Genomic DNA, 23,595 nt, shown 5'->3' with positions numbered 1-23,595 from the left:
GACTACACCGAGGCCCAAATGAATGAATACCTGGCTGACATATCTCTCCCCTCCCTAACATCTGAGGAGAGAGATGAGTTGGAGGCACCTATCTCGGGTGCAGACGAGATGCTGCTGCCATCTCGCAACTGGCAACACATAAAACACCAGGCTTGGATGGTTTTCTGGCTGAATTGTATGCCCAGTTCAAGGAACTATTATGCCTGTTTCTCTTACATACATATAACAAGGCACTGGATGTTGGAGCCCCCCCCCCCCCCCCCATGCGGGAAGCACTGATCGTGCTACTATTAAAATCCCGCAAAGACCCTCTTAAGTGAGACTCATATTGCTCGATATCCCTTATAAATGTGGATGTTAAAATCCTGGCCAAAGTACTGGCAAACCGTTTGCATACAGTAGTCGCACCCCTGGTCAACAGTTATCAGGGAGGCTTTATACCAGGCCGATCCACTAGAATAAACATTCGTAGACTGTTTCACAGTATACAATACCCATATGACTGCCCCTCTACCCATGCCATCATATCCCTGGACACCTGCAAAGCCTTTGATAGTGTGGAATGGCCTCATCATTTTCAGGTATTACAGTTGCATGGATTTGGGCCCAGGGCAACAGCCTGGACAAAACTCCTTTATAACTCCCCAGTCACTCGTATTCCAGTCAAAACGCGTGTAACTGATCCATTCCCGATTACCAGGGGCACAAGGCAGAGGTGTCCATTGTTGACCCTCCTCTTTGCCCTGGCTATGGAGCTGCTTCTAGTGCAGATTCGCTCCTCCCCCTTAATTAAAGGTCTCCCCATTGCCACTATAGAGGAGCGGGTTTTGCTGTACACAGATGATACCCTGGTATACCTGGCTGACACCCACGAGTCCCTCCATGCACTGCAAAATAAACACCTTTGGCGACTATTCTGGATTCCGAGTGAATTGGGATAAGTCAAATCCTTTTCCCTTGGACACTGCTGCGGCCTCTCAGATTCACCCGGACTCTCGATTACAGGTTGTGTCCTCCTTTAAGTATCTTGGGGTCGTGGTGCAGACACCTGTCTACATACATAGTTAATAATCTTGAACCCCTACTATCTCAATTACAAGAGAAAAACAGATGTTGGGTGGACTTGCCTCTGGATCTTATGGGTAGAGCTAATGCCCTTACAATGTTCTACCTACCTAAATTACTGTATGTCCTGGAAAATGTCCCTTGTATAATCCCAAGGTCTTTTTTTAAATGTATTGACACGGTCTGCACAGCATTCTTATGGAATGGCCGATCCCCTCGGGTGGCACTAGTGACTCTAAGACTGCCAACACAATTGGCGGGCTTGGCATTTCCTAACTTTTACCTATACTACCTAGCATCTAGCATCCCAATTGGTCCATATACATGACTGGTTGCACTCAGCTGCAGCCAATGCATGTACCACCACAGAGGGAGCTATTGCGTCTTCCCTAGAGACACTACATAACATCTAACGAGCATGGGTCCCAGACCGACCTGGCACATCCATATTAAAAGCCTCCCTTTCGCATTATCATCTCAAAGATATCTAAACAATCCTGGTTGACCTCCCCCAATAACCCTCTGTGGTTTAACCACTTCAATACAGGGCACTTAAACACCTTCCTGCCCAGACCAATTTTGAGCTTTCAGCGCTGTCGCACTTTGAATGACAATTGCGCGGTTATGCTACACTGTACCCAAATGAAATTTTTATCATTTTTTTCCCACAAATAGAGCTTTCTTTTGGTGGTATTTGATCACCTCTATGGTTTTTATTTTTTGCGCTACAAATAAAAAAATACCGAAAATTTTGAAAAAAAAATGTTTTTTTTGTTTCAGTTTCAAAACTTTGTAAATAAGTACGTTTTCTCCTTCACTGATGGGCACTGATGGGGCTACACTGATGGGCACTGATAAGGCGGCACTGATGGGCACCAATGAAGTGGCACTGATGAGGTGGCATTGATGGACACTGATAGGCGGCACTGATAGGCGGCACGGATGGGCGACACGGATGGGCGACACGGATGAGTGACACGGATGGGCGACACGGATGGACACTGATAGGTGGCACAAATTGGCACTGATAGCTGGCACGGATTGGCATGGATATGCGGCACAGATGGGCATGGATAGGCGGCACAGATGGGCATGGATAGGCGGCACAGATGGGCATGGATAGGCGGCACAGATGGGCATGGGTGGGCACTGATAGGCGGCACAGGTGGGCACTCATAGGCGGCACAGGTGGGCATTCATAACAGGTGGGCACTCATAGGCGGCACGGGTGGGCACTCATAGGCGGCATTGGTTTTATACTGTACTAATGGATGCCAATCAGTGCCAAACAATAATGCATGCCAATCAGTGATGCCCATTGTGGGCACTGATTGGCATCCATTATGGGCACTGATTGGCATCCATTGTGCTGACCATGGGCATCCCTGGTGGTCTAGGGAGGATTACCTTTTCCCTGGTGGTGTCCCTGGTGGTCCAGTGTGGGCATCCTCGGGGGGACTGTGCTGATAATCGATCAGCACAGACCCCCCCCTGTCAGAGGAGCAGCCGATCGGCTCTCCTCTACTCGCGTCTGACAGACGCGAGTGAGGAAAAGCCGATCACCGGTCTCTACCTACTATCTCTACTCTACCTACTATCTACCTACTATCACCTGTGATCAGCCGTGATTGGACACGGCTGATCACGTGGTAAAGAGTCTCCGTCGGAGACTCTTTACCGAGATCGTAGTTGCCGGATGTCAGACTGACACCCCGCAACAACGATCGCCGCGATGTGCGCCCCCGGGGGCGCGCAGCGGCTCATAATCCTCAGGACGTCATATGACGTCCGGTCAGGATTATCAAACCACTTTGCCGCCGTCTATTTGTAATAGGGCGGGCGGCAAGTGGTTAATCCCAATCTACAGGAATTATACTCTCTACCTTACCCCAACCGTTGGTATTCTAAGGGGGTTAAATACCTATATCACTTATATGATGCACAGGGCTTCAAATCTTTCTACAAGCTACGTACTCCCTTTGAATTGCCACGCTCATACCTATTATATTACTATCAGCTCCGACATGCTGTCCGTACGCAGTTTGGTTTCTTAGATGACCCCACAACCATAACCTCACTGGAGAAATGCTACGGCACCCTGACCCCACCAAACTGGTCTCTACCTACTATAGTGCCCTTCTTACAGATTTTAATACTAGATTCCATAGGGCTCAAGCAAAGTGGACATCTATGGACATCGCCTTGACAGATGAGGATTGGTCCGAATTTAGTGAAACATACAAAACTATAGTTACTGCATCCAGGGACCGTATTATACACATTAAAATCTTTCATCACCCCCAGCACACAAAATGGGATTGTTACCCTCACCTGAATGCTTTAGGGGCTGTGGCCAGACTGCCGACTTCATCCATTGTTTCTGGTCCTGTCCAGTGGTCAAGGACTTCTGGACAAAGGTGGGCTGTTTTATTTCATCAGCATTAGGCCTCCCGAATATTGTTCACCCTAAGAATTGTCTCCTTGGAATCTTTGTGGAACTACATATACCACCACACGCTAAGAGATTACTTCGTATTCTGTACTTCTATGTTAAAAAAAACATCCTATTATCTTGGAAAGGTACCCAGACTTCCATGAAATCCCTGTGGGTAAAATTAATTAATGATTCTATACCGATGTATAAACTTACATTTGAACTCCAGAAACAGAACAATACATTCCATAAAATTTGGGGTAGTGAAAATGTTTCTCAAGGCCCTTGGTTGTGTCATATCATGTGCCTTACTGTGATGAGACCAACAATTGACTGACGTAACTTGTGATGCTAATGTGTTTTGCTTTTATATCTCTACAATTTCTAAATAAGGCTGTTAATGCACTGTCTATATTATTGATCAAAAGAATGTAACACTTATATCAATATCATATCAATGAACAACCAAAGTTTTCTTTTTCCTTTTGTATGTTGGTTTGTCTTTAACCCCAAAAAAAAATCTTAAAAAAAAAAAAAAAATGCTAGCTGTGGGAAATTGTTAAACGGCAAACTGATACCCTATGACTCTTTAACAGGCAGACCCGGAAGACGGCAAATAAAATGTTGGAGGTACAGACAGTTATACCACTTTTTTTTAGATAAATGGTAGCTCAATAATAGATATCACGTCCCTTACACCTTTTGAAGGCCTATTCATAGCTGATGAACCAATCCCACAAATGGTATCAGAGTTATACCAACTGTTGGAGTCCTTGGCTTCGGCATCCAAACCCATCTGTATACGGGCATGGGAGAGAGACCTGGGGCAGGAACTCACGGGTTCTCAACTGACACACTTATATCAGATGACCCACTCCAGCTTGGCTGACTCCAAAATGCAAGAGACAAACTACAAATTGATGTCGCGCTGGTACAGGGTCCCCGTGGATTTGGCATGGCTGTACCCCACTGCCTCTCATTTATGCTTGCGGGGAATGCGGAGGCCGAGGGACCCTCCTACATTTATGGTGGGAATGCCCAATAATTGCACCTTACTGGGAAGATATTAAAGACCAGATTAAGGAAGTTTTGGGGATAGATACCCCCCTCCCTCCGGTCCACGTTCTCTTGGACATCCCTCCCATGCCTATAAATCATTACAAAAAGAACGCACTACCTCACCTACTTGATGCCACTAGGTGACTTACTTCCTATTTATTGGAAGAAAACACAGATACCAAACAAAGAGGAATGGATACGCAACATAAATGAGATCAGGGAAGCAGAAGAATGGATAGCAACCTGTAAAGGTTGTAGAGATAAACACACTGCTCGATGGGCTCTCTGGACAGATCTTTTCTCTAATCACAACCATATCCCCTATAGTTTAGACGAGTCTCTACTAAAGTTAGCAGATCCAGCCATGGGCTACAATAGGGTACTAGATAGTAATTACAGTATCTCACAAAAGTGAGTACACACCTCACATTTTTGTACATATTTTATTATATCTTTTCATGTGACAACACTGAAGAAATGGCATTTTGCTACAATGTAAAGTAGTGAGTGTACAGCTTATATAACAGTGTAAATTTTCTGTCCCCTCAAAATAACTCAACACACATCCATGAATGTCTAAACTGCTGGCAACAAAAATGAAAATGTCCAAATTGGGCCCAATTAGCCATTTTCCCTCCCCGGTGTCATGTGACTCATTAGTGTTACAAGGTCTCAGTTGTGAATGGGGAGCAGGTGTGTTAAATTTGGTGTTATTACTCTCACTCTCTCATCACTGGCAGTTCAACATTGCACCGCATGGCAAAAAACTCTGAGGAAAAAAAGAATTGTTACTCTACATAACAATGGCCTAGGCTAAAAGGAGATTGGCAAGACCCTGAAACTGTGCTGAAAAATAATGATGGCCACACAAAATATTGTCACTTTGGGCCCAATTTGGACATTTTCACTTAGGTATGTACTCACTTTTGTTGCCAGCGGTTTAGACATGAATGGCTGTGTGTTGAGTTATTTTGAGGGGACAGCAAATTTACACTGTTATACAAACTGTACACTCACTACTTTACATTGTAGCAAAGTGTAATTTCTTCAGTGTTGTCACATGAAAAGGTATAATACATTATTTACAAAAACGTTAGGGGTGTACTCACTTTTGTGACATACTGTAATACCAACATCCTGGGGAATGGAGCATAAACCACGGACATTGCATAACTGTTTCTCTTTTCTTTTTTACACAATAACCGGGCGGCTGGTGGTCCCGTACGGGCAAGGTGAGTCCCCTATACGCCTATGGTGAGATTCTGACCTTTTTCCTCTCTCTTCTCCCTCTTCAACTCTCTCCTCTCTTACAATGGTTAAGCTCTGCAAAATGTAAGCACTAGTGTTGTGACGTTTCATAACAAGAGCCGGGAGACAGAAAGGAGGCCTGGGCGATGCGCTGGAGGAGGTCAGATGGAAGCTTTGATTGGCACACCTCCTTCAGAGCAGAGCCTGGGTGGGGTCGCCTGCAAGCTGCCTATCGTGGTTCCCATCCCTGTAGATAACTAGGCCTAGGCCGTGCCGAGATGAGATAATTGGCGAAGGTGTGTTAGCCACTCTCAAGAATATGCTATATTTGTTTTGGCTACCATAACTTGCCGTTGTCATTTTCATTGTATTGTTGTAAAAGATAAAATGTATGTCACTGTTAAGAACAAGTCTTACCTAATTGTTAAGCTGTGACTGAACTCAATAAAAAAAAGTTATACAAAAAAAATAAAATCCAATTGAGAATCTGTGAAGAGACTTGAAAATTGCTGTTCACAAAGTTCTACATCCAATCTGACAGAGCTTGAGCTGTTTTGCAAAGAAGAATGGGCAAAAATGTCACTCTCTAGATGTGCAAAGCTGGTAGGGTAACAAAAAGACTTACAGCTGTAATTGTAGAAGGTGGGTCTACAAAGTATTGACCCTGGGAAGGTTGAAGACAAATGCACAGCACACTTAACATATTTATTTGCAAAAACATTTGAAAACTATTTATCAATCTCCTTGCACTTCACAATTATGTGCCACTTTGTGTTGTTCTATCACATAAAATCCCAATAAAATACATTTACGTTTCTGATTATAACATATCAAAATGTGGAAAATTTCAAGGGGTGTGAATACTTTTTCAAGGCACTGCAGATGGAAACCTGAGACTTATTAGATTTGCCACCTGATTTCTCAGAGAAAAGCTCTTCCTTTCAGGCAAAAACACCTTTGTCCGGACCAGATGTGTGCTAGCTCTAACTTCTTCTGATTGAGAATACAGCACAGACCCCTCAGCATATGAATCGTGAGAGACACATTTTCCTCAACCATAGCACCAACCAGCCTCTGAAGGCAGATGCCAACAACTGAAATCTCAGCAAGCCCAGCACCTGTGTGAATAACCGAGGGTCTATGGCCAGACTAAAAGGCAGGGCCACAAACTGAAAGTGCTAGTCCTCTGCCACAAAATGCAAGAACTTCTGGTGCATGGGAAAAATGGGCATATGTAGATAAGCATTCCTAATGTCTATTGACGCAAGAAAATTCCCCTGCTGAAGTGGGCCACCAGTGAATGCATTAAATCCATGCAAAAAGACTGCATTTTGAGGAAAATGCTTAGGTTCTTGAGGTCCAGGATCGGCTACACAACGATGTTCAGCTTTGGTACCATAAAGAAATTGGAGTAGAGGCCAAGGAATATTTCGGTCACCGGAACGGGCTTGGTAACCTCCTACGTAAAAAGTAGATTAAGCATTTGAAGGAGAAAAGCTATTTTTTGCAGATTCGCAAGTACATTCCAACTCAAACCGTGGAGGAAAAACTCAAAACTCCAACCCATGCCCATGGGAGATTGTGGGGAAAAAAAAGTCCGCATTTAACCAGGCTTCAGCAAAACCCAGCAGCCTCCCCCACTAACATGAGTGGGAGCACCCCTTCAACCCTGGCTGGTCAGGGACCCATTTTCTCTTGACTGTGGGCCTTCCTCCTGGACCCAGTCACCTGGGATTGCCAAAAAGATTGCCAAGAAGAGGTGGAAATGGCCACCAGAGCACACCAGAGCTGACAAGAGGGAGTTTTTTCCACCAGAGATCTTTTGGATGCATTTGCCAAATCATCCCTGAACAGGTCTTCCCCATGAAAGGGAACCTGCAAGCAACTTTTTTCAGGGCAGTTCCATGGACCAACTTTTCAACCAAAGAACCCTCCACATGTAAACAGACACCATCGAAAAATGAGAAATCTGCTTTTTTGCCAGCTGCTTAATGTGGTCCTTAAGGCTTATGCACCAATGGCTCATACTGTAGGCAGCATAGCAGAGCCTGCCAAGGCAAAGGAGGACTTTAACAGAGTCTCTAGCCTCTTGTCAGCCTGTTGCATTACAAAACCTGGAAAATATCCACTGGGCAAATCAAATTCTTATTAAGACAAGACACCACTGCATCCACTGCTGGCATACTCCACTTTTAAAAAAAACTTTTTTTCCATTGGGCACAAGAGGGAAAATCTTTTTGGGTCTCCCATTCAGCATACCACTCTTCCAAGAGAGAATCCAAGGGAAAAGCCTGTGAATTCTAAAGCCTACACCGAGACCCCTAAAGAGGAACATGTAAATGATGAGAACTTAGCCAGAAGGAACCCAATGTCAGCTCGAACCATCTCTGAGAGAGATTGTATTAACACTTTCTGAGCCTGCCAGGCTGAGGATCCCTGTGTCCCTCAGGCTCATATTCTTTAGGGGGAAGAGTCTACTTTATGACCCTCTTCAAGCTTTACTCCGACCACCTCCTCATCAATGCCCACCAATTCCACCTCTGCCCCTGGAGGAGGGCTCTGGTGAAGAGACCGTGCCGCTTTCTTACTGCCCTGTGCCACAGAGGTAATCATATCAGCAATTTTACCTTCCGGGCCTGCCAAAGCAGCCACCAAGGCACCCTTAGTGACATAAGCTGAGGCTGATGCCCCTACACTGGCTATAATACCATACAAACACAGTGACTCAGAAGCACCTGTGACCTCTGGTCTTTCGGGTGATACAAATACAGCGGGACTGCTACTAGTATCCTCAGGACTTGATAGTGCCAAATGTACTTTTCTTGGCTGTGCTTTCCCCTTTTCTCAAAGCTATTCCAAGTGTGCTGAATACAATGTGCCTGGCTGGCTACCCCCCACCCAGCAAGGGTTAATTGGAATACAATAGGCAAGGGAACCCCTCATCTGTCAGTGTACCTTTCCTTCCCCCAGAGGCAGTACTCACATGCCCAGGAAGCCACCTGCTCTGTATCTCTGTACCACCAGTACTGCTGCCACCGGCTCCAACAGCTACTGGCTGTTGGCAAACAGAAACCCAGCTTGTTTACAAAATTAAAATGACCACTGGCCCTGCCTCCCTAACACACTTCTGGTTTCTATGGCGCATTAACATCACAAGCTCATCTGGCGTGCAAGCCTCATCTACGCATGCCAATGGGCATGTGGGTGCACCCTGCAGCGCACACACCCGCCCACCACTGAGGGAAAAAATCAGGGCCTTCCCCTTCCTGAAAAAGCAACTTATCAACAGTACCAGATTAGGAAGGTTTATGGGGGGGGGGGGGGGGTTGGTGGGTGACTTTCTGTCTGTTTGGTTTGCCAGTGTCCATTCACCTATAGATGGCACATAGCCCACGTAGTTATGATTTATAGCCTGCTCTGTGCCCCATGATGTGCGATAAAGAAACTAAAAACTGACTTATGAAAGTACAGTAAAATATTATATTATCACATTGTTTCAGTTGTAAATTTGTTACTATTTCAAAATTAATTATTTACTGAACTAGGTTATTTAAAATGTACAGTGGTGTGAAAAAGTGTTTGCCCCCTTCCTCATTTCCTGTTCCTTTGCATGTTTGTCACACTTAAGTGTTTCGGAACATCAAACCAATTTAAACAATAGTCAAGGACAACACAAGTAAACACAAAATGACATTTGTAAATGAAGGTGTTTATTATTAAAGGTGAAAAAAAATCCAAACCATCATGGCCCTGTGTGAAAAAGTGATTGCCCCCTAAACCTAATAACTGGTTGGGCCACCCTTAGCAGCAACAACTGCAACCAAGCGTTTGCGATAACGTGCAATGAGGCTTTTACAGCGTCCTGGAGGAATTTTGGCCCACTCATCTTTGCAGAATTGTCCTAATTCAGTTACATTAGAGGGTTTTCGAGCATGAACGGCCTTTTTAAGTTCATACCACAACATCTCAATAGGATTCAGGTCAGGACTTTGGCTAGGCCACTCCAAAGTCTTCATTTTGTTTTTCTTCAGCCATTCGGTGGTGGACTTGCTGGTGTGTTTAGGATCATTGACCTGCTGCAGAACCCAAGTTCGTTTCAGCTTGAGTACACGAACAGATGGTCGGACATTCTCCTTCAGGATCTCTTGGTAGACAGCAGAATTCATAGTTCCTTTTATCACGGCAAGTCTTCCAGGTCCTGAAGCAGCAAAACAGCCCCAGACCATCACACTACCACCACCATATTTTACTGTTGGTATAATGTTCTTTTTATGAAATGCAGTGTTCCTTCTACGCCAGATATACTTGGACACACACCTTCCAAAGAGTTCCACTTTTGTCTCATCGGTCCACAGAATGTTGTCCTAAAAGTCTTGGGGATCATCAAGATGTGTTGTGGAGAAATTGAGACGAGCTTTGATGTTCTTTTTGCTCAGCAATGGTTTTCTCCTTGGAACTCTGCCATGCAGGCCATTTTTGCCCAGTCTTTTCCTGATGGTGGAGGCATGAACATTGACCTTAAATGAGGCAAGTGAGGCCTGCAGTTCCTTGGACGTTGTTGTGGGGTCTTTTGTGACCTCTTGGATGAGTCGTCGCTGCGCTCTTGGGGTAATTTTGGGCGGCCGGCCACTCCTGGGAAGGTTCACCACTGTTCCATGTCTTCGCCATTTGTGGATAATGGCTCTCACTGTGGTTCGCTGGATTCCCAAAGCTTTGGAAATGGCTTTATAACCCTTTCCAGACTGATAGATCTCAATTACTTTCTTTCTCAATTGTTCCTGAATTTCTTTGGGTCTCGGCCTGATGTGTAGCTTTTAAGGAACCTTTTGGTGGACCTTACTGTGTCAAGCAGCTCCTATTTAAGTGATGCCTTGATTGTGAACAGGTGTGGCAATAATCAGGCCTGGGTGTGGCTAGAGAAATTGAACTCAGGTGTGGACAACCACAGTTATAGTATGTTTTAACAAGGGGGGCAATCACTTTTTCACGCAGGGCCATGATGGTTTGGATTTTTTTTCACCTTTAATAATAAACACCTTCATTTACAAATTGCATTTTGTGTTTACTTGTGTTGTCCTTGACTATTGTTTAAATTGGTTTGATGTTCCGAAACACTTAAGTGTGACAAACATGCAAAGGAACAGAAAATGAGGAAGGGGGCAAACACTTTTTCACACCACTGTATGATCATGACATGAAGCAAGCACAGAAAAGTAGCATCTGCTAAATGACAGCTACAATACAAAAAAAAAAAATCTAATTCCAGTTTCACTGCAGCCCCAGGTGACTGTCTCTAAGCTCTGAAGCAGGAGCCTTGCAAACCCTCCTGTGCAGTGCTACTTTGCGCTTGCAGAGGGCCCTTTGGTTCCCAATGTCTTGTATAACTATGGCAATGCTCTTAGTTTGCAGAATTTATTAGGAAATCATTACCTTCCACTGCTGGGGTCAGGATCCTCCAAGAGAGTCCTTATGGAATCTCTCTTTGATTGGTTATTGGCTTTATCCAAATGTACCACTGCAATGATGCAAGAACAGAGTTTTAGTGAAGTGCATGAATTATAAAACGTAGTATAATTAAAATCTAAGGCTTATATTTTTTGAAACAACATACAGCACGGAAACGTTTTTTGTTTGTGACCCCGCACGGGAGAGTTTCCCGTTTCCAATGCCAAAAGGAATTAGGAGGCCCACTGTCACCAGTGCAGGAAGGAATCAACAGCAATAAAAACACTTTTTAACACTTCCTCAGCCTACTTAAAATGCGTCTTATGTGTGACCTATTTAACAGATCATATTTTGTAAAGGGATATCTCTCAAATAGGGGCATAAATAAATAACAATGAAGACCTGACAGAGGTTCCAACACTGCAAAATTTTGCATTGGCTGGATTCAGGTTTAAAAAAGCAGCTCAAAGTAGCCAATCATCAACAGAGTGGCAGAATAGAAAGATGGGTTTTTTTTGTTTTTTTTTGTGTTGCTGCTGTTATCTATGGGGCAATCCCGCTTACATGTTTGTTTCCTTTTCACCTTAGTCATTGCACCTACAATTACACTATATATGGATGTGCGACATGATAACTTCATCAATACACAATACATAGGTGTTTTGATATGACATGTATACACACTTCTTTTATCATCATATCATATATGGGTGTTTGATATGATGCCTCTTGCTATATACTTGTGGGCATGGGATTATACACATATATGTATAATCAATGGGTATAAAAATTTAAAACCAATTGCTGGAGACATGTGCGGGGGTATGACACATAAATATATTTGTGTCTTGTTTTTCCGGCACACTATGTCAGAGCCATATGTCTTATATGGTCTGTATTAAGTAGCATATATCACATATTAAACACAATCTCATTTTGATTTTTCCGCTGCAGGTACTGTCTATCCATAACCGCACCATCGGGTGACTGGGCCCCTTTTTCCCTAACCAGGGAGGGGGATGTGGACCTTAAGAGTGACTTCCCGCAAGGCATTTTGTGGCCTTGGCCCATCCTTGGTTGCGGCATCTGCGGAGCAATTCAGATCCCTGGCTGGGGAACCAAAGGGTCCTTTTTCGTTTCCCCCTTTTTTAACCCCCTCTTTTAAGTGAGGGGCTCTACATGTGGGAATACATTTCTTCCCTGTTCGGATACACTAATGGGGTAACTATACCTATTTATGTGATGATGATATGCCGAATATTGTGTGTAGAAAATAATTGTCACATATCTTCCCATCAGCAAGTCCCTCTGAAGAAGACCCCAGTGTGGATCGAAACGCGTCAGAGCCACGTATGTTTCATATTCTTTGACTTGTATTATACAATGTTGATATGAAATCACTGTCTGATGATATGTATCTGTTTCTTTCTTTTTTAACAATTTTTCCACTAGAGCTCATTTTTATTTTTATTATCATGCTAAGGGGGCTTTTTTGCTTTATTTGAATAAATATAATTTTTTCCTACATCATTATTTAGTTTTATACTTTTTTTCAGTTTTTTGCTGCCTAAAAACCCTAATTTTGGGGAGTCTCTTCCATTTACAAAGAGAAAGATGTAAAACAGTATGTAAAGTACTGTACATAGGGATTCATGGTCTTATACAGTAAGTCCCCTACATACGAACATTCAACTTGTGAACTTTCAAAGATGTGAACATGTGTTCACATGACCAATCCTATAAAGCTGGGCGCAGACACATTGTTTTTTTTTGTTTAACCACTTCCCGACCGCCTCAAGCAGATATACCGCGGCAGAAGGGCACGTACAGGCAGATTAATGTACCTGTACATGGCCCTTTAAGAGGCGGCTTGAAGGTGCCCGCCGGGAGCTCCACGACCATGGGTCCCGTGGACTCGATGTCCACGGGGATACCGGCGATCGTCTCACAGTGAGGAAGAACGGGCAGATGCTAATGTAAACAAGCATCTCCCCGTTCTGCCTAATGACACTGTCACTGATCACAGATCCCTGTAATCGGGAGCGTTGATCAGTGTTGTGTCACACACAGCCCCTCCCCCCACAGTTATGCCTCATACACACGATCAAACAATCCAGTGGAAAAGTACGGCGGACTCAAGTCCGCCGGACAATCCCCCCGTGTGTAGGCTCCGGCGGACTTTTTTTACCCAAAAGTCCGGCGGACTCGCATTTCGGCGGACAATCCGGCCGCGTGTGTGCCAGTCCGCCGTACTTTTGAAATGAACGGACTTTTCCCGCCCGGAGAAAAGTCTGCTCATTTTGAGCCCCCCCACCCCAAAGCACCTTGTCCCCATGTTGATGAGGACAAGGGCCTCTTCCCGACAAACCTGGCCGTTGGTTGTCGGGGTCTGCGGGCAGGGGGCTTATCGGAATCCGGGAGCCCCCTTTAATAAGGGGGCCCCCGGATACCGGCCCCCCACCCTATGTGAATGAGTATGGGGTAATGTACCCCTACCCATTCACCTGCAAAAAAAAAAGGAAAAAAAAAAACACAACACACAAGGGTTAAAATAGTTTACTGCACAGCTCCGGGGGTCTTCTGTCCATCTTCGGGGGTCTTCTTGCCAAACTCCTCTGCTATCTTCTGCTAGCTCTTTTACTAGCGGAGGAGCCTGGCTTTCTTCTTCGCCGCCGCCCTCTTCTTCCGACTTCTGGGGTCTTGTCCCTCTCTTCGGTTCTTCTTGCCGGGCCACCGCGCCTTCTTCTAGCTCTTTTACAGGCGGTGGTCTGGTCATCTGTCGCCGCTGTCGCCGTCTTCTGTTCTTCTTTTCAGATTTTGCCTCGTCACTGCCTCCGCTCACAATGGCAGGGACGCGGCGCGCGGCGAATTATATAGGTACATCACCGAATGATGCCCCACCCATTATGATGTCACAGTCCCAGAGGATGCTGGGACTGTGACATCATATTGGGCGGGGACATCATCCGGCGATGTCCCTATATAAGTCGCCGTGCGCCGGGTCCCTGCCATTGTGAGCGGAGGCAGCGACGAGGCAACATCTGAAGAGAAGAAGAGAAGAACAGAAGACGGTGACAGCGACGACAGAAGACAGAAGACAAGAAGAACCGAAGAGGGGGACAAGACCCCCGAAGTCGGAAGAAGAGGGCTGCGGCGAAGAAGAAAGCCGGGCTCCTCCGCTAGCAAAAGAGCTAGCAGAAGATAGCGGAGGAGTCTGGTGAGAAGACCCCCAAAGACAGACAGAAGACCCCCGGAGCTGTGCAATAAACTATTTTAACCCTTGTGTGTTGTGTTTTTTTTTTTACTTTTTTTTACAGGTGAATAGGTAGGGGTACATTGTACCCCATACTCATTCACATAGGGTGGGGGCCCGTATCCGGGGGCCCCCTTATTAAAGGGGGCTCCCGGATTCCGATAAGCCCCCCGCCCACAGACCCCAACAACCAATGGCCAGGGTTGTTGGGAAGAGGCCCTTGTCCTCATCAACATGGGGTCAAGGTGCTTTGGGGTGGGGACAAGGCACCCCCCCATGTTGAGGGCACGTGGCCTGGTACGTCTCAGGAGGGGGGTGCTCGCTCATCCCCACCCCCTTTCCTGACCGGGTAGCGTGCTCGGATAACGGTCGTAGGGGTTCCCCTTTAAGTCCATAACAGGTGACGTGCCAGCGACGCCTCCTTCGCTGGCCCCGGCTACCTGGAGACGCGATCAAAATGAGCGGACTTTCCTCCGCGTGTGTGGGCAAGTCTGTTCATTTCAAAAGTACGGCGGATAGTCCGGCGGACTTAGTACGCCGTATTAGTCCGCTGAAAAAGTGCCATGTGTGGGCAAGTAGCTCGTTCAGAAAGTCCGGTGGACAGTCCGGCGGGAAGTCCGCCAGACTAAGTCCGTTGGATAGTCTGCTACGTGTGTACGTGGCATTAGATTCACTCCCTAGGACACTATTAACCTCCACAGCTCCACCTAGTGGTTAACATCTTCACTGCCCTTCACATTTACACAGTAATCAATGCATTTTTATTTGCACTGATCGCTGTATAAATGTGAATAGTCCCAAAATCACACCAAAAGTGTTCGCATAATGTCGCAGTTACGATAAAAATGGTTGATCGCTGCCATTACTAGTAAAAAAAAAAAATCAATAAAAATGCCATAAAACTATCCCCTATTTTGTAGACAGTATACAAAAAAGTATATCTTTTGTGCAAACCAATCAATAAATGCTTACTGCGATTTGTTTTTACCAAAAATAATGTAGAAAAAATGGAAAATTCCTATCAAAATACTTACCGTAATTTTCCTTTCCTGATGGACTCCATGGCAGCAACGTGTGGGTTAAGTCCCGCCTCCACTACCCATAGGACACTACTCCCATAAATCTTTGCTCCCTGCCCCTGGCCGTGTTCGGTAACTAGCCTACTCCAGCCATTTTGGGAGGGAACTCCTGCTGCCATGGAGTCCATCAGGAAAGGAAAATTACGGTAAGTATTTTGATAGGAATTTTCCATTTTCCTGACAGACTCCATGGCAGCAACGTGTGGGAAATAACTCGCCAAACACACCCGGGTGGGCAAAAAATGCTGAACAAAAGATTTATTTAACACTGTCGGCCGACAGGACTTTCAAACCAAAATCAACAGAGGATAAAGAAGCTGGCTCAACACAATAGTGAGACATGAAAGTATGAATAGAAGACCAGGAGGCCGCTCTGCAGATTACATCAGGTGCAACGTGGCGTGAAGCCGCCCATGAGGTTGAGAGACTTCTGGTAGAGTGAGCTGTAACCGCCTCAGGAGGAGCCAAGCCCTTCTCTCTATAAGCCCATTGAATTGCTTGAACCACCCAAGCAGCGATGGATCTAACGGAGGCCTTGGCGCCTCTACTTTTCCCGTTAAATAGCACGAAGAGGAAGTCAGATTGACGAAAAGAAGCTGTAATATCCAGATATTGTTTTAGAGTAACTCCCAAATCGAGTGGATGTGGATCTTGACTTCCAGCAGAATTGAAGGTAGGAAGAGTGATTTCCTGGTTTTCATGGAAAACAGAGGTCACCTTGGGATTTGTCCCCAACATCGGAATTAGGACCACCCTATCTGGAAAGAAGGTGAGAAAAGGTTCCTTTGCACCTAGAGACTGAATTTCGGAGATTCTCTTCGCCGAGGTTATGGCTACCAGAAAAGAGGTTTTAAGGGTTAATTCTCTGATTGAGAGCGTTCTGTCAAGTTGAGAGAAGAAATCTTGTGGCTTGTGGCCTAAGCCTGACTGCTCCTTTGAAGAATTGTTGGACCAAGGGATGATTGGCCCATGCGACTCCGGAAAAGGCTGAAATTGCTGAAACCTGGACCCGGAGAGAACTAACCGAAAGGGAGATATCCAATCCCGATTGCAAGAAGCTTAAGACGTCCCGGACTGTCAGGGTATTACAGGAACTGGATCTTGAAGACAAGTGATCTGCAAACTTCGCCCAAATTCTCTCATATACCCGGTTAGTACTGCTTCTTCGAGCACTAAGAAGAGTGGGAATGACTTCTTCAGGACAGCCTAAAGCCTTCAACCGTCCCCTTTCAAAAACCAAGCCTTTAGGCGCAGGTGATCCGGGCAAGGATGTAATCTCGACCCTTGAGACAGAAGGTCTGGCCTGGATGGTAAAGGAATTGGATCCCTGACACTGAGGAGCATCAGAAGCGGAAACCAGGGTCTGTTGGGCCAATAAGGGATTATGGCTATCACTTCTGCTGTCTCTGACCTGAGTCTCCTCAGGAACTGATGAATAATAGGAGTTGGGGGAAAGGCATAGGCCTTGTGGAACCACCATTTCTCCGTCAAGGCATCCACCCCGTAGGCTTGAGGATCCCTGTACCTTGAATAATACTTCTCTAGTTTTTTGTTGCAAGGGGAGGCAAACAGGTCGACTTCTGGGGAGAACCCCATTGTCAGGATCCAGCTGAACACTTCCTCGTGGAGAGACCACTCGTTGTTGTCCAGAAGTATCCGGGAAAGAAAGTCTGCCTGAACGTTCTGAATCCCTGGGACATAAGATGCTGTCAGATCCTTCAAGTTCCTCTGAGCCCAGGTCATGATCGGTTCCACCTCCTGGAGAAGGGATAGACTTCGGGTACCCCCTTGCCTTCTTATGTACGCCACTGCTGTGGTATTGTCTAGCCTGAGAGAGACCGAGGCTCCTGAAATCAGATGCCGAAAGGCTAGCAGAGCTTGAAAGGCTGCCCTTAACTCCAGGATGTTCGACACCGTCCCTCTGGAGGGGAGAATCCAGGTGCCCTGAGCCATTTCCGCCAGACAGTGGGCGCCCCAACCCCTGTTGCTGGCATCTGTTGTTATGGTGACCCATGAGATGGGGAGAATGGAATGGCAGTTGCAGAGATTTTCCCGTTGGAGCCACCACAGAAGGGAATTCCTCATGGATAAGGTGATCCGAATCAGCTGGGTTTTGCTGCCTGACCATTGAAGAAGGAAACCCCTCTGAAAGGGCCTCATCCTCCACTGTGACCACCTCACCATCGGAATTGTCGCTACCATAGTGCCTATAATTTTCAGGCACTGGAGAGCCTGGAGATGAGAGGCAGAGAGGGCTGGACGGATTCTGTCCCTGACCACTGACAACTTCTCTTCTGGCAATGAGATGGTGCCTCTGACAGTGTTGAATAGGGCCCCTAAGAACACCAGCCGCTGAGATGGGACCAGCTGGCTCTTCTCCAAGTTCAAGATCCACCCGAATTCCTGTAGGGTGGAGATGACCTGCTTCCTGTGTACCAGAAGTTGATCCTTGTCTTGAGCCAACAACAGAAGGTCGTCTAGGTAGTGATGTAGACGAATCCCTTTGGTTCTCAGGAGAGCTACCACTGCCAACAATACTTTTGAAAATACACGAGGAGAAGTCGATAGCCCGAAGGGAAGGCAAGTAAACTGAAAATGGCTTTCGCCCACGGAGAAGCGGAGATACTGCTGGTAATTTTCTGCAACTGGGACATGAAAATAGGCGTCCTTGAGGTCTATGGAGACCATCCAGTCCCCTGCTTGGACCGATTGTTGAATTGTGGATAAAGACTCCATCTTGAATTTTTCTTTTTTGATAAAACTGTTCAAGTGGGTTAGATCTATGACCGGCCTCCAGGCCCCGCTCTTTTTCCGGACCATAAACAAAGGAGAGTAGATTCCCATGCCTCGCTGAATGACTGGAACATGGATAATGGCGCCTTGAGCCAACAAAGATTCCACGTAGGCTAGAAGAATTAGCCTTTTTTCGTCTGAGGCTGGGAGAGAGGTGGGGACCCATCTGAGTCTGGGAGATTCCTTGAAGGTCCAAACATGACCTGAGGAGACTGTCTTGATGGTCCAGAAGTCTTGGATCGAGGCCGCCCAGACATGGCGAAAGTGGAAAAGACGAGCCCCCACCTGCCCTGTCTGAGCGGGCCCAACCTCAAAAGGATTTAGTTGGTTCCCTCTCTCCCTTCAAATCACTTTTTGTAGATTTTTTAAAAGAGGATTGTCTTGATTTCCAGGACCTGGAAAATTCACGGCCTGGTCTGTAACTGCGAGCTTCCCTGGCTCGTTCCTGGTACTGTCTCTTTGGAAAAGACCTTCTCTGGGCTTGCAAACGCCGGTCCTGGGGGAGGAACCCCGACTTTCCACCAGTGGCTCGGGTAATAGCCTCATCCAACTTATTGCCGAAAAGGGAGGACCCTTCAAAGGGGATGCGGCACCATACTTGTTTTGAGGCTGGGTCTGCCAGCCAGGGGCGGAGCCAAAGAGCCCGTTTAGCCGTAACAGAAGAAAGCATCACCCGAGCCACCAGGCGTATAATGTCGATAGAGGCCTCCCCAAGAAAGGCGGAGGCCAGCCTAAGCTCTTGGATAGGCGAGCTCTTAGCTGTATCTTCAGAGATATTTCTAAGTGTCTCATCTACACTATCTGTCCATATCTCCATTGCTTTGGACATAGCGGCCAGAGCCAACGCTGGCTTACAGGCCATTCCTGCTGTGAGATACACTCTCTTCAAATCAGCATCAATTCGTCTGTCCAGAATGTCCTTAAAAGACACAGTATCCTCTAAGGGAAGTGTGACATGTTTCACCAGCCGCATGACTGCTGCGTCTACCAACGGTGCTGACTCCAAATGCTTCACCTCTTCTTCATTGAAAGGATAGAGTTTCGAAACCTTTGATAGCATGGAATTTTTCTTCTCCACCTTGCCCCATTCATCTGTGATAATCTCACCTAGCTCAGAAATAAAAGGAAAATTAATCCGTTCCTTCTTTAATTGCTTAAAGAATTTTCTTTGTTTGGAAGGAGCAGCCACAGAATCTTCCCAGTTCAGTGTCTCTTTAACAGCTCTGACCAGAGGAGGCAGTAGAGCGAAATCAAAGCCCACACAGGGATCACTTTTATCAGAGTCACTGTCAGATATGGCAGCTGAGGGGTGGCTATGCGCAGAGGATTCCCAAGTATCCTGCAGCTGAGTCTCCCTTCCTGGAGAAAGTGGCAGCTCTGCCGGGGGAACATAGGACTGGCCCTCAATATTTCTGAGGGACTCCTTAACAACTTTCTCCACCAGGGTTTTAAGTTGTTGATCCGCGTCACCCCTTTCATTAGAAGCCTTGGCATAGCAAGGATCGCATAAAGATTTTCCTGCCGGTACAAGAGCTCTGCACCCCCAACAAGCACTAGCTGAGTGACTAGATTGAGTCCTCGAGGAGTGCGATCTTTCTTCACTACGGTGTCCTGATTTTGAGGAGGAACCATAATGTTTAGATTTGGAAGAGGAGTGCCGGTGATGCGACTTGGAGGAGTCGCTCCCTCTATGAGAGTTGCGATGCTGTTCTGACCTGGAAGGGCTGAAAAAGACACAAGACAAGAAACCACAAGATACAAGACATCAGGACAGAGCTAACAGATACATACCCCTCCCCCACCAGACCTTCAGGTGATCATTAGAAATACCTTTGATGAGAGGGCTGGCCACAAGCAGGCGGTAAGGAATCCATGTCCTCAGCGATATCCATACGCGCTGAAAAGATGACAAGGGATCAGTGCAAGGGACAGGGAAGGGATAGCCTCCCTATCCCAGAATGCCACTTACCAGTGGATGCAACACAGAGGCAGGGGGAAGTCACCGCAACAGCCCGCAAGCATTCCCAAAGCTTGCAGACAAATTCCACATTTAAATAGCCCGCCCCTGTGATGTCACCGCCGTGCCTGTGCGCATGCGCGAAACAGCGGCATTTTGCCGCTATCGCGCATGCGCGAAACCAAGCCTCGATCTCAACCGCGTTCGCGCATGCGCAGTACGGCCGAAAACGCAAACCCGGAAGTAGAACGGCGGCTGGAACGCGGAAGAACCAGCCGCCATGCCTGCACATACAAACAAACAGAAACAAACGAAGACAAATAATAAGATACAAAAACTGCTGCCATAAAGAACTTTTAGAACCTCTCACCACTCCCACCACGATCGATCACTCGGCCGAAGATAAGGTAAGATGACACCGGACTTTCCAGGGGGCAAAACAGGTCACCTGCTAATAGCTGGCTATCCGACCAATGCGCAGCCTGCCTGCCAGTGGCCAGGACATGTGGCTTCTTCACAGCGCCTCTTCCACTGCCCACTCCATACCCTGCTAATAGCTAGGGCTTAGCGGAGTAATGCGACTTTCCAGACCCAGAGTCGCAGACCGGCCGACCTCGATCGTGGGGATGATAAATCTTCAGGTAGGAAGACCACTTCTGGGTCCTTCGGAGGAGGACAAAAAAAGAACACGGCCAGGGGCAGGGAGCAAAGATTTATGGGAGTAGTGTCCTATGGGTAGTGGAGGCGGGACTTAACCCACACGTTGCTGCCATGGAGTCTGTCAGGAAATACGTATCGGCCTAAACTGAGGAAAAAAAAGTTTTTTATATATATTTTTTGGGGATATTTATTATGGCAAAAAGTAAAAAAGAATGCGTTTTCTTAAAGAATTTTTTGTTTATAGTGCAAAAAATAAAAACCGCAGAGGTTATCAAATACCACCAAAAGAAAGCTCTATTTGTGGGAAAAAAAAGGACATCACTTTTGTTTGGGAGCCATGTCGCACGACCGTGGAATTGTCAGTTAAAGTGACACAGTTCTGAATCGTAAAAAGTGCTCTGGTCTTTGGTCAGCCAAATGGTCCGGGGCTTAAGTGGTTAACCCACCAGGCTGAATGAAAAAAAAACAAGCAATGTTGGTTCAGCGATCTCCCCCGCTGTGTCTTTATGTTCTGGCAGGGGGGCCCGCCCCACCAGAACATTGGTCAGTGCTTGCAGCCTTTGTCTGCAAGCTCTGATCTTTGCTGGACTTGCAAAAGGGCTCCCGGAACGAAACTCATTCGTAATTAGGGGGCTTACTGTAAAGTATATACCTAGAAATACAACCTACGCTTCATCATCTTGGTATCAGATTTTCCTATACAGAACCACAAGGTGAAACCAAATGGAGAGTGTTTGAACCGACAGCTACAATTCCTGGAAGTTTCTACTGATAAAAACTCAGCAGTGGTGTATTCAGGGGCCACGGAAATGGATGGCAATTGGCATACTTAAAAAATAGATGTTTTAGGCATTACCGTACTTTAAGTACAATAATTAAGCCAATTATGTGTATGAAAGTGTTTTACAGGAAGGAATAATACACAAATACTGGGATATTTCCTGTAATATTACATGGCATAAGAGATTGTGGGAGAAAAAAAAAATGTTGGATTAGTAGCATAAATATTTGAATCTACTAAAATATACCTAATTTGTTTTATCTGTACAACCAGCATCCTATTCCAATTCACAGTATTTAGAAATAAATTTATAAATAATTTATCGTTCTAAAAACAACCTCGGCCCTTATGTATTACCATTGCTGTAGTTGTAATGGATCAGCTGCCCGTTTCTGGGTTTCGGTAGAGACATTGGGGTTTCCTCTGCTGGAAAGTTGCCAAGCTTGTACTCTACAAATAATTTCTTTATGGATTGGTTCTGTACCACTTCTGAATCATTATCCAGACTCAAAGACATAATCTCTATGCAGATCTTCTCTGATAGCTAACAGAAGGAAAAAACACAGGACACAACACATGAGCACACAGAAACAAAATGCATTTATATGGGCTTCCACATCAACATGTCATTTTGCTTTTTTTCTGCACCAAGTTTGTTTACATGGACATAGGAACCCAATATAAGAGAAAACAATAGCATCACTTAATAAATCAAGGCAAAGGGGCTACTTTTTATACAATTCTTAATCTGCACTACAGAAAGGGAAAACAAATGGTTGCTGTGGGTTTTTATTGTAGATCCTTTGGAAATGATTAAATCCAAAACTTTTGCATGCAAACTTTTTGAAAGCATTATTTACGGTGCTCAACCCTGTTGTGCCCAATGAGGTGCGCACATGCAAAAATGTGTGTAACAAACCTACACACCTCTAAAAATGTTAACAACTCACAGAAGTAAGATAATACGAGTTTGAGTTATTACAGGTTTTGCTATGCCTTACACAACAGACACACATCTCTTCACACAGCTGCCTTAACCACAACAATTTAATCTCCTAATGAAAAAAACAATACACATGGAGGTCCTTTTATTAGAGTCAGTTCATCATTTTATGTTTCTGTTTAACAGATTAAACATAACATAAAATAAGCAAATAATTAAGTCACATTTACAGTGCAAAAATGCAGGCAGCAGTGCAAAACCCCTGTTGATCCTTGTTTGCTGTTGCGGAGACAGGAACCAATCAAATACCTTACAGATATAAAATTGTAGACTCTTATTTTTTTATTCCCAGAATTCATCTTACCATAACTACTCTGGGACTGAGTTTTGAATCCAAAATGCAAAATGAAGGTCTACAAAAAAATATAAAATTTAAAAAGCAGATTTTGCTCAAGAGCAGCTACATTTTGATGTGACTCTGGCCCCGTTCACACCAAAGCAATTCTTCAGCACGTGTATAACATGTATAAATAGTATGAACAACGATCTGCCATCTCCCCTAGTCAGTCCCTTCCCCCCTTACCCCCTAGGGAATACAATTAACTCCTTGATCGCCCCCTAGTGTTAACCCCTTCACTGCCAGTGACATTTTTACAGTAACCAATGCATTTTTATAGCATGGATCGCTGTATTAATGCCAATGATCCCAAAAATGTGTCAAAATTGTCCTATGTGTCCGCCATAATGTCGTAGTCCCAATAAAAATTGCAGATCGCCGCCATTACTAATAAAAAAAAAATAATAATAAAAATGCTATAACTTTTTCTTAAACCAATGAATATACGCTTACTGTGATTTTTATTACCAAAAATATGTAG

General features: G+C 45.4%; 1 protein-coding gene across 3 annotated transcripts in view; it reads right to left on the bottom strand.

Annotated features, from left to right (window-relative positions):
• Positions 1–23,595, bottom strand: part of RPGRIP1L (RPGRIP1 like) — a 386,112-nt gene that overhangs the window by 15,983 nt on the left and 346,534 nt on the right. For all 3 annotated transcript variants that reach the window (XM_077458160.1, XM_077458169.1, XM_077458179.1), the window contains 2 exons: positions 22,132–22,318; positions 11,237–11,321 (listed from right to left, as the gene is read on the bottom strand). In XM_077458160.1, coding sequence (XP_077314286.1) covers positions 11,237–11,321; positions 22,132–22,318 — 272 coding nt within the window. The remainder of the gene's footprint in view (positions 1–11,236; positions 11,322–22,131; positions 22,319–23,595) is intronic.

This window comes from Lithobates pipiens, unplaced genomic scaffold (assembly GCF_037356315.1).
Source record: "Lithobates pipiens isolate NorthernLeopardFrog02 unplaced genomic scaffold, aLitPip1_a1.2 Scaffold_10, whole genome shotgun sequence".
NCBI classification, from domain to species: domain Eukaryota; kingdom Metazoa; phylum Chordata; class Amphibia; order Anura; family Ranidae; genus Lithobates; species Lithobates pipiens.
This window is presented reverse-complemented; position numbering and strand designations above follow the sequence as displayed.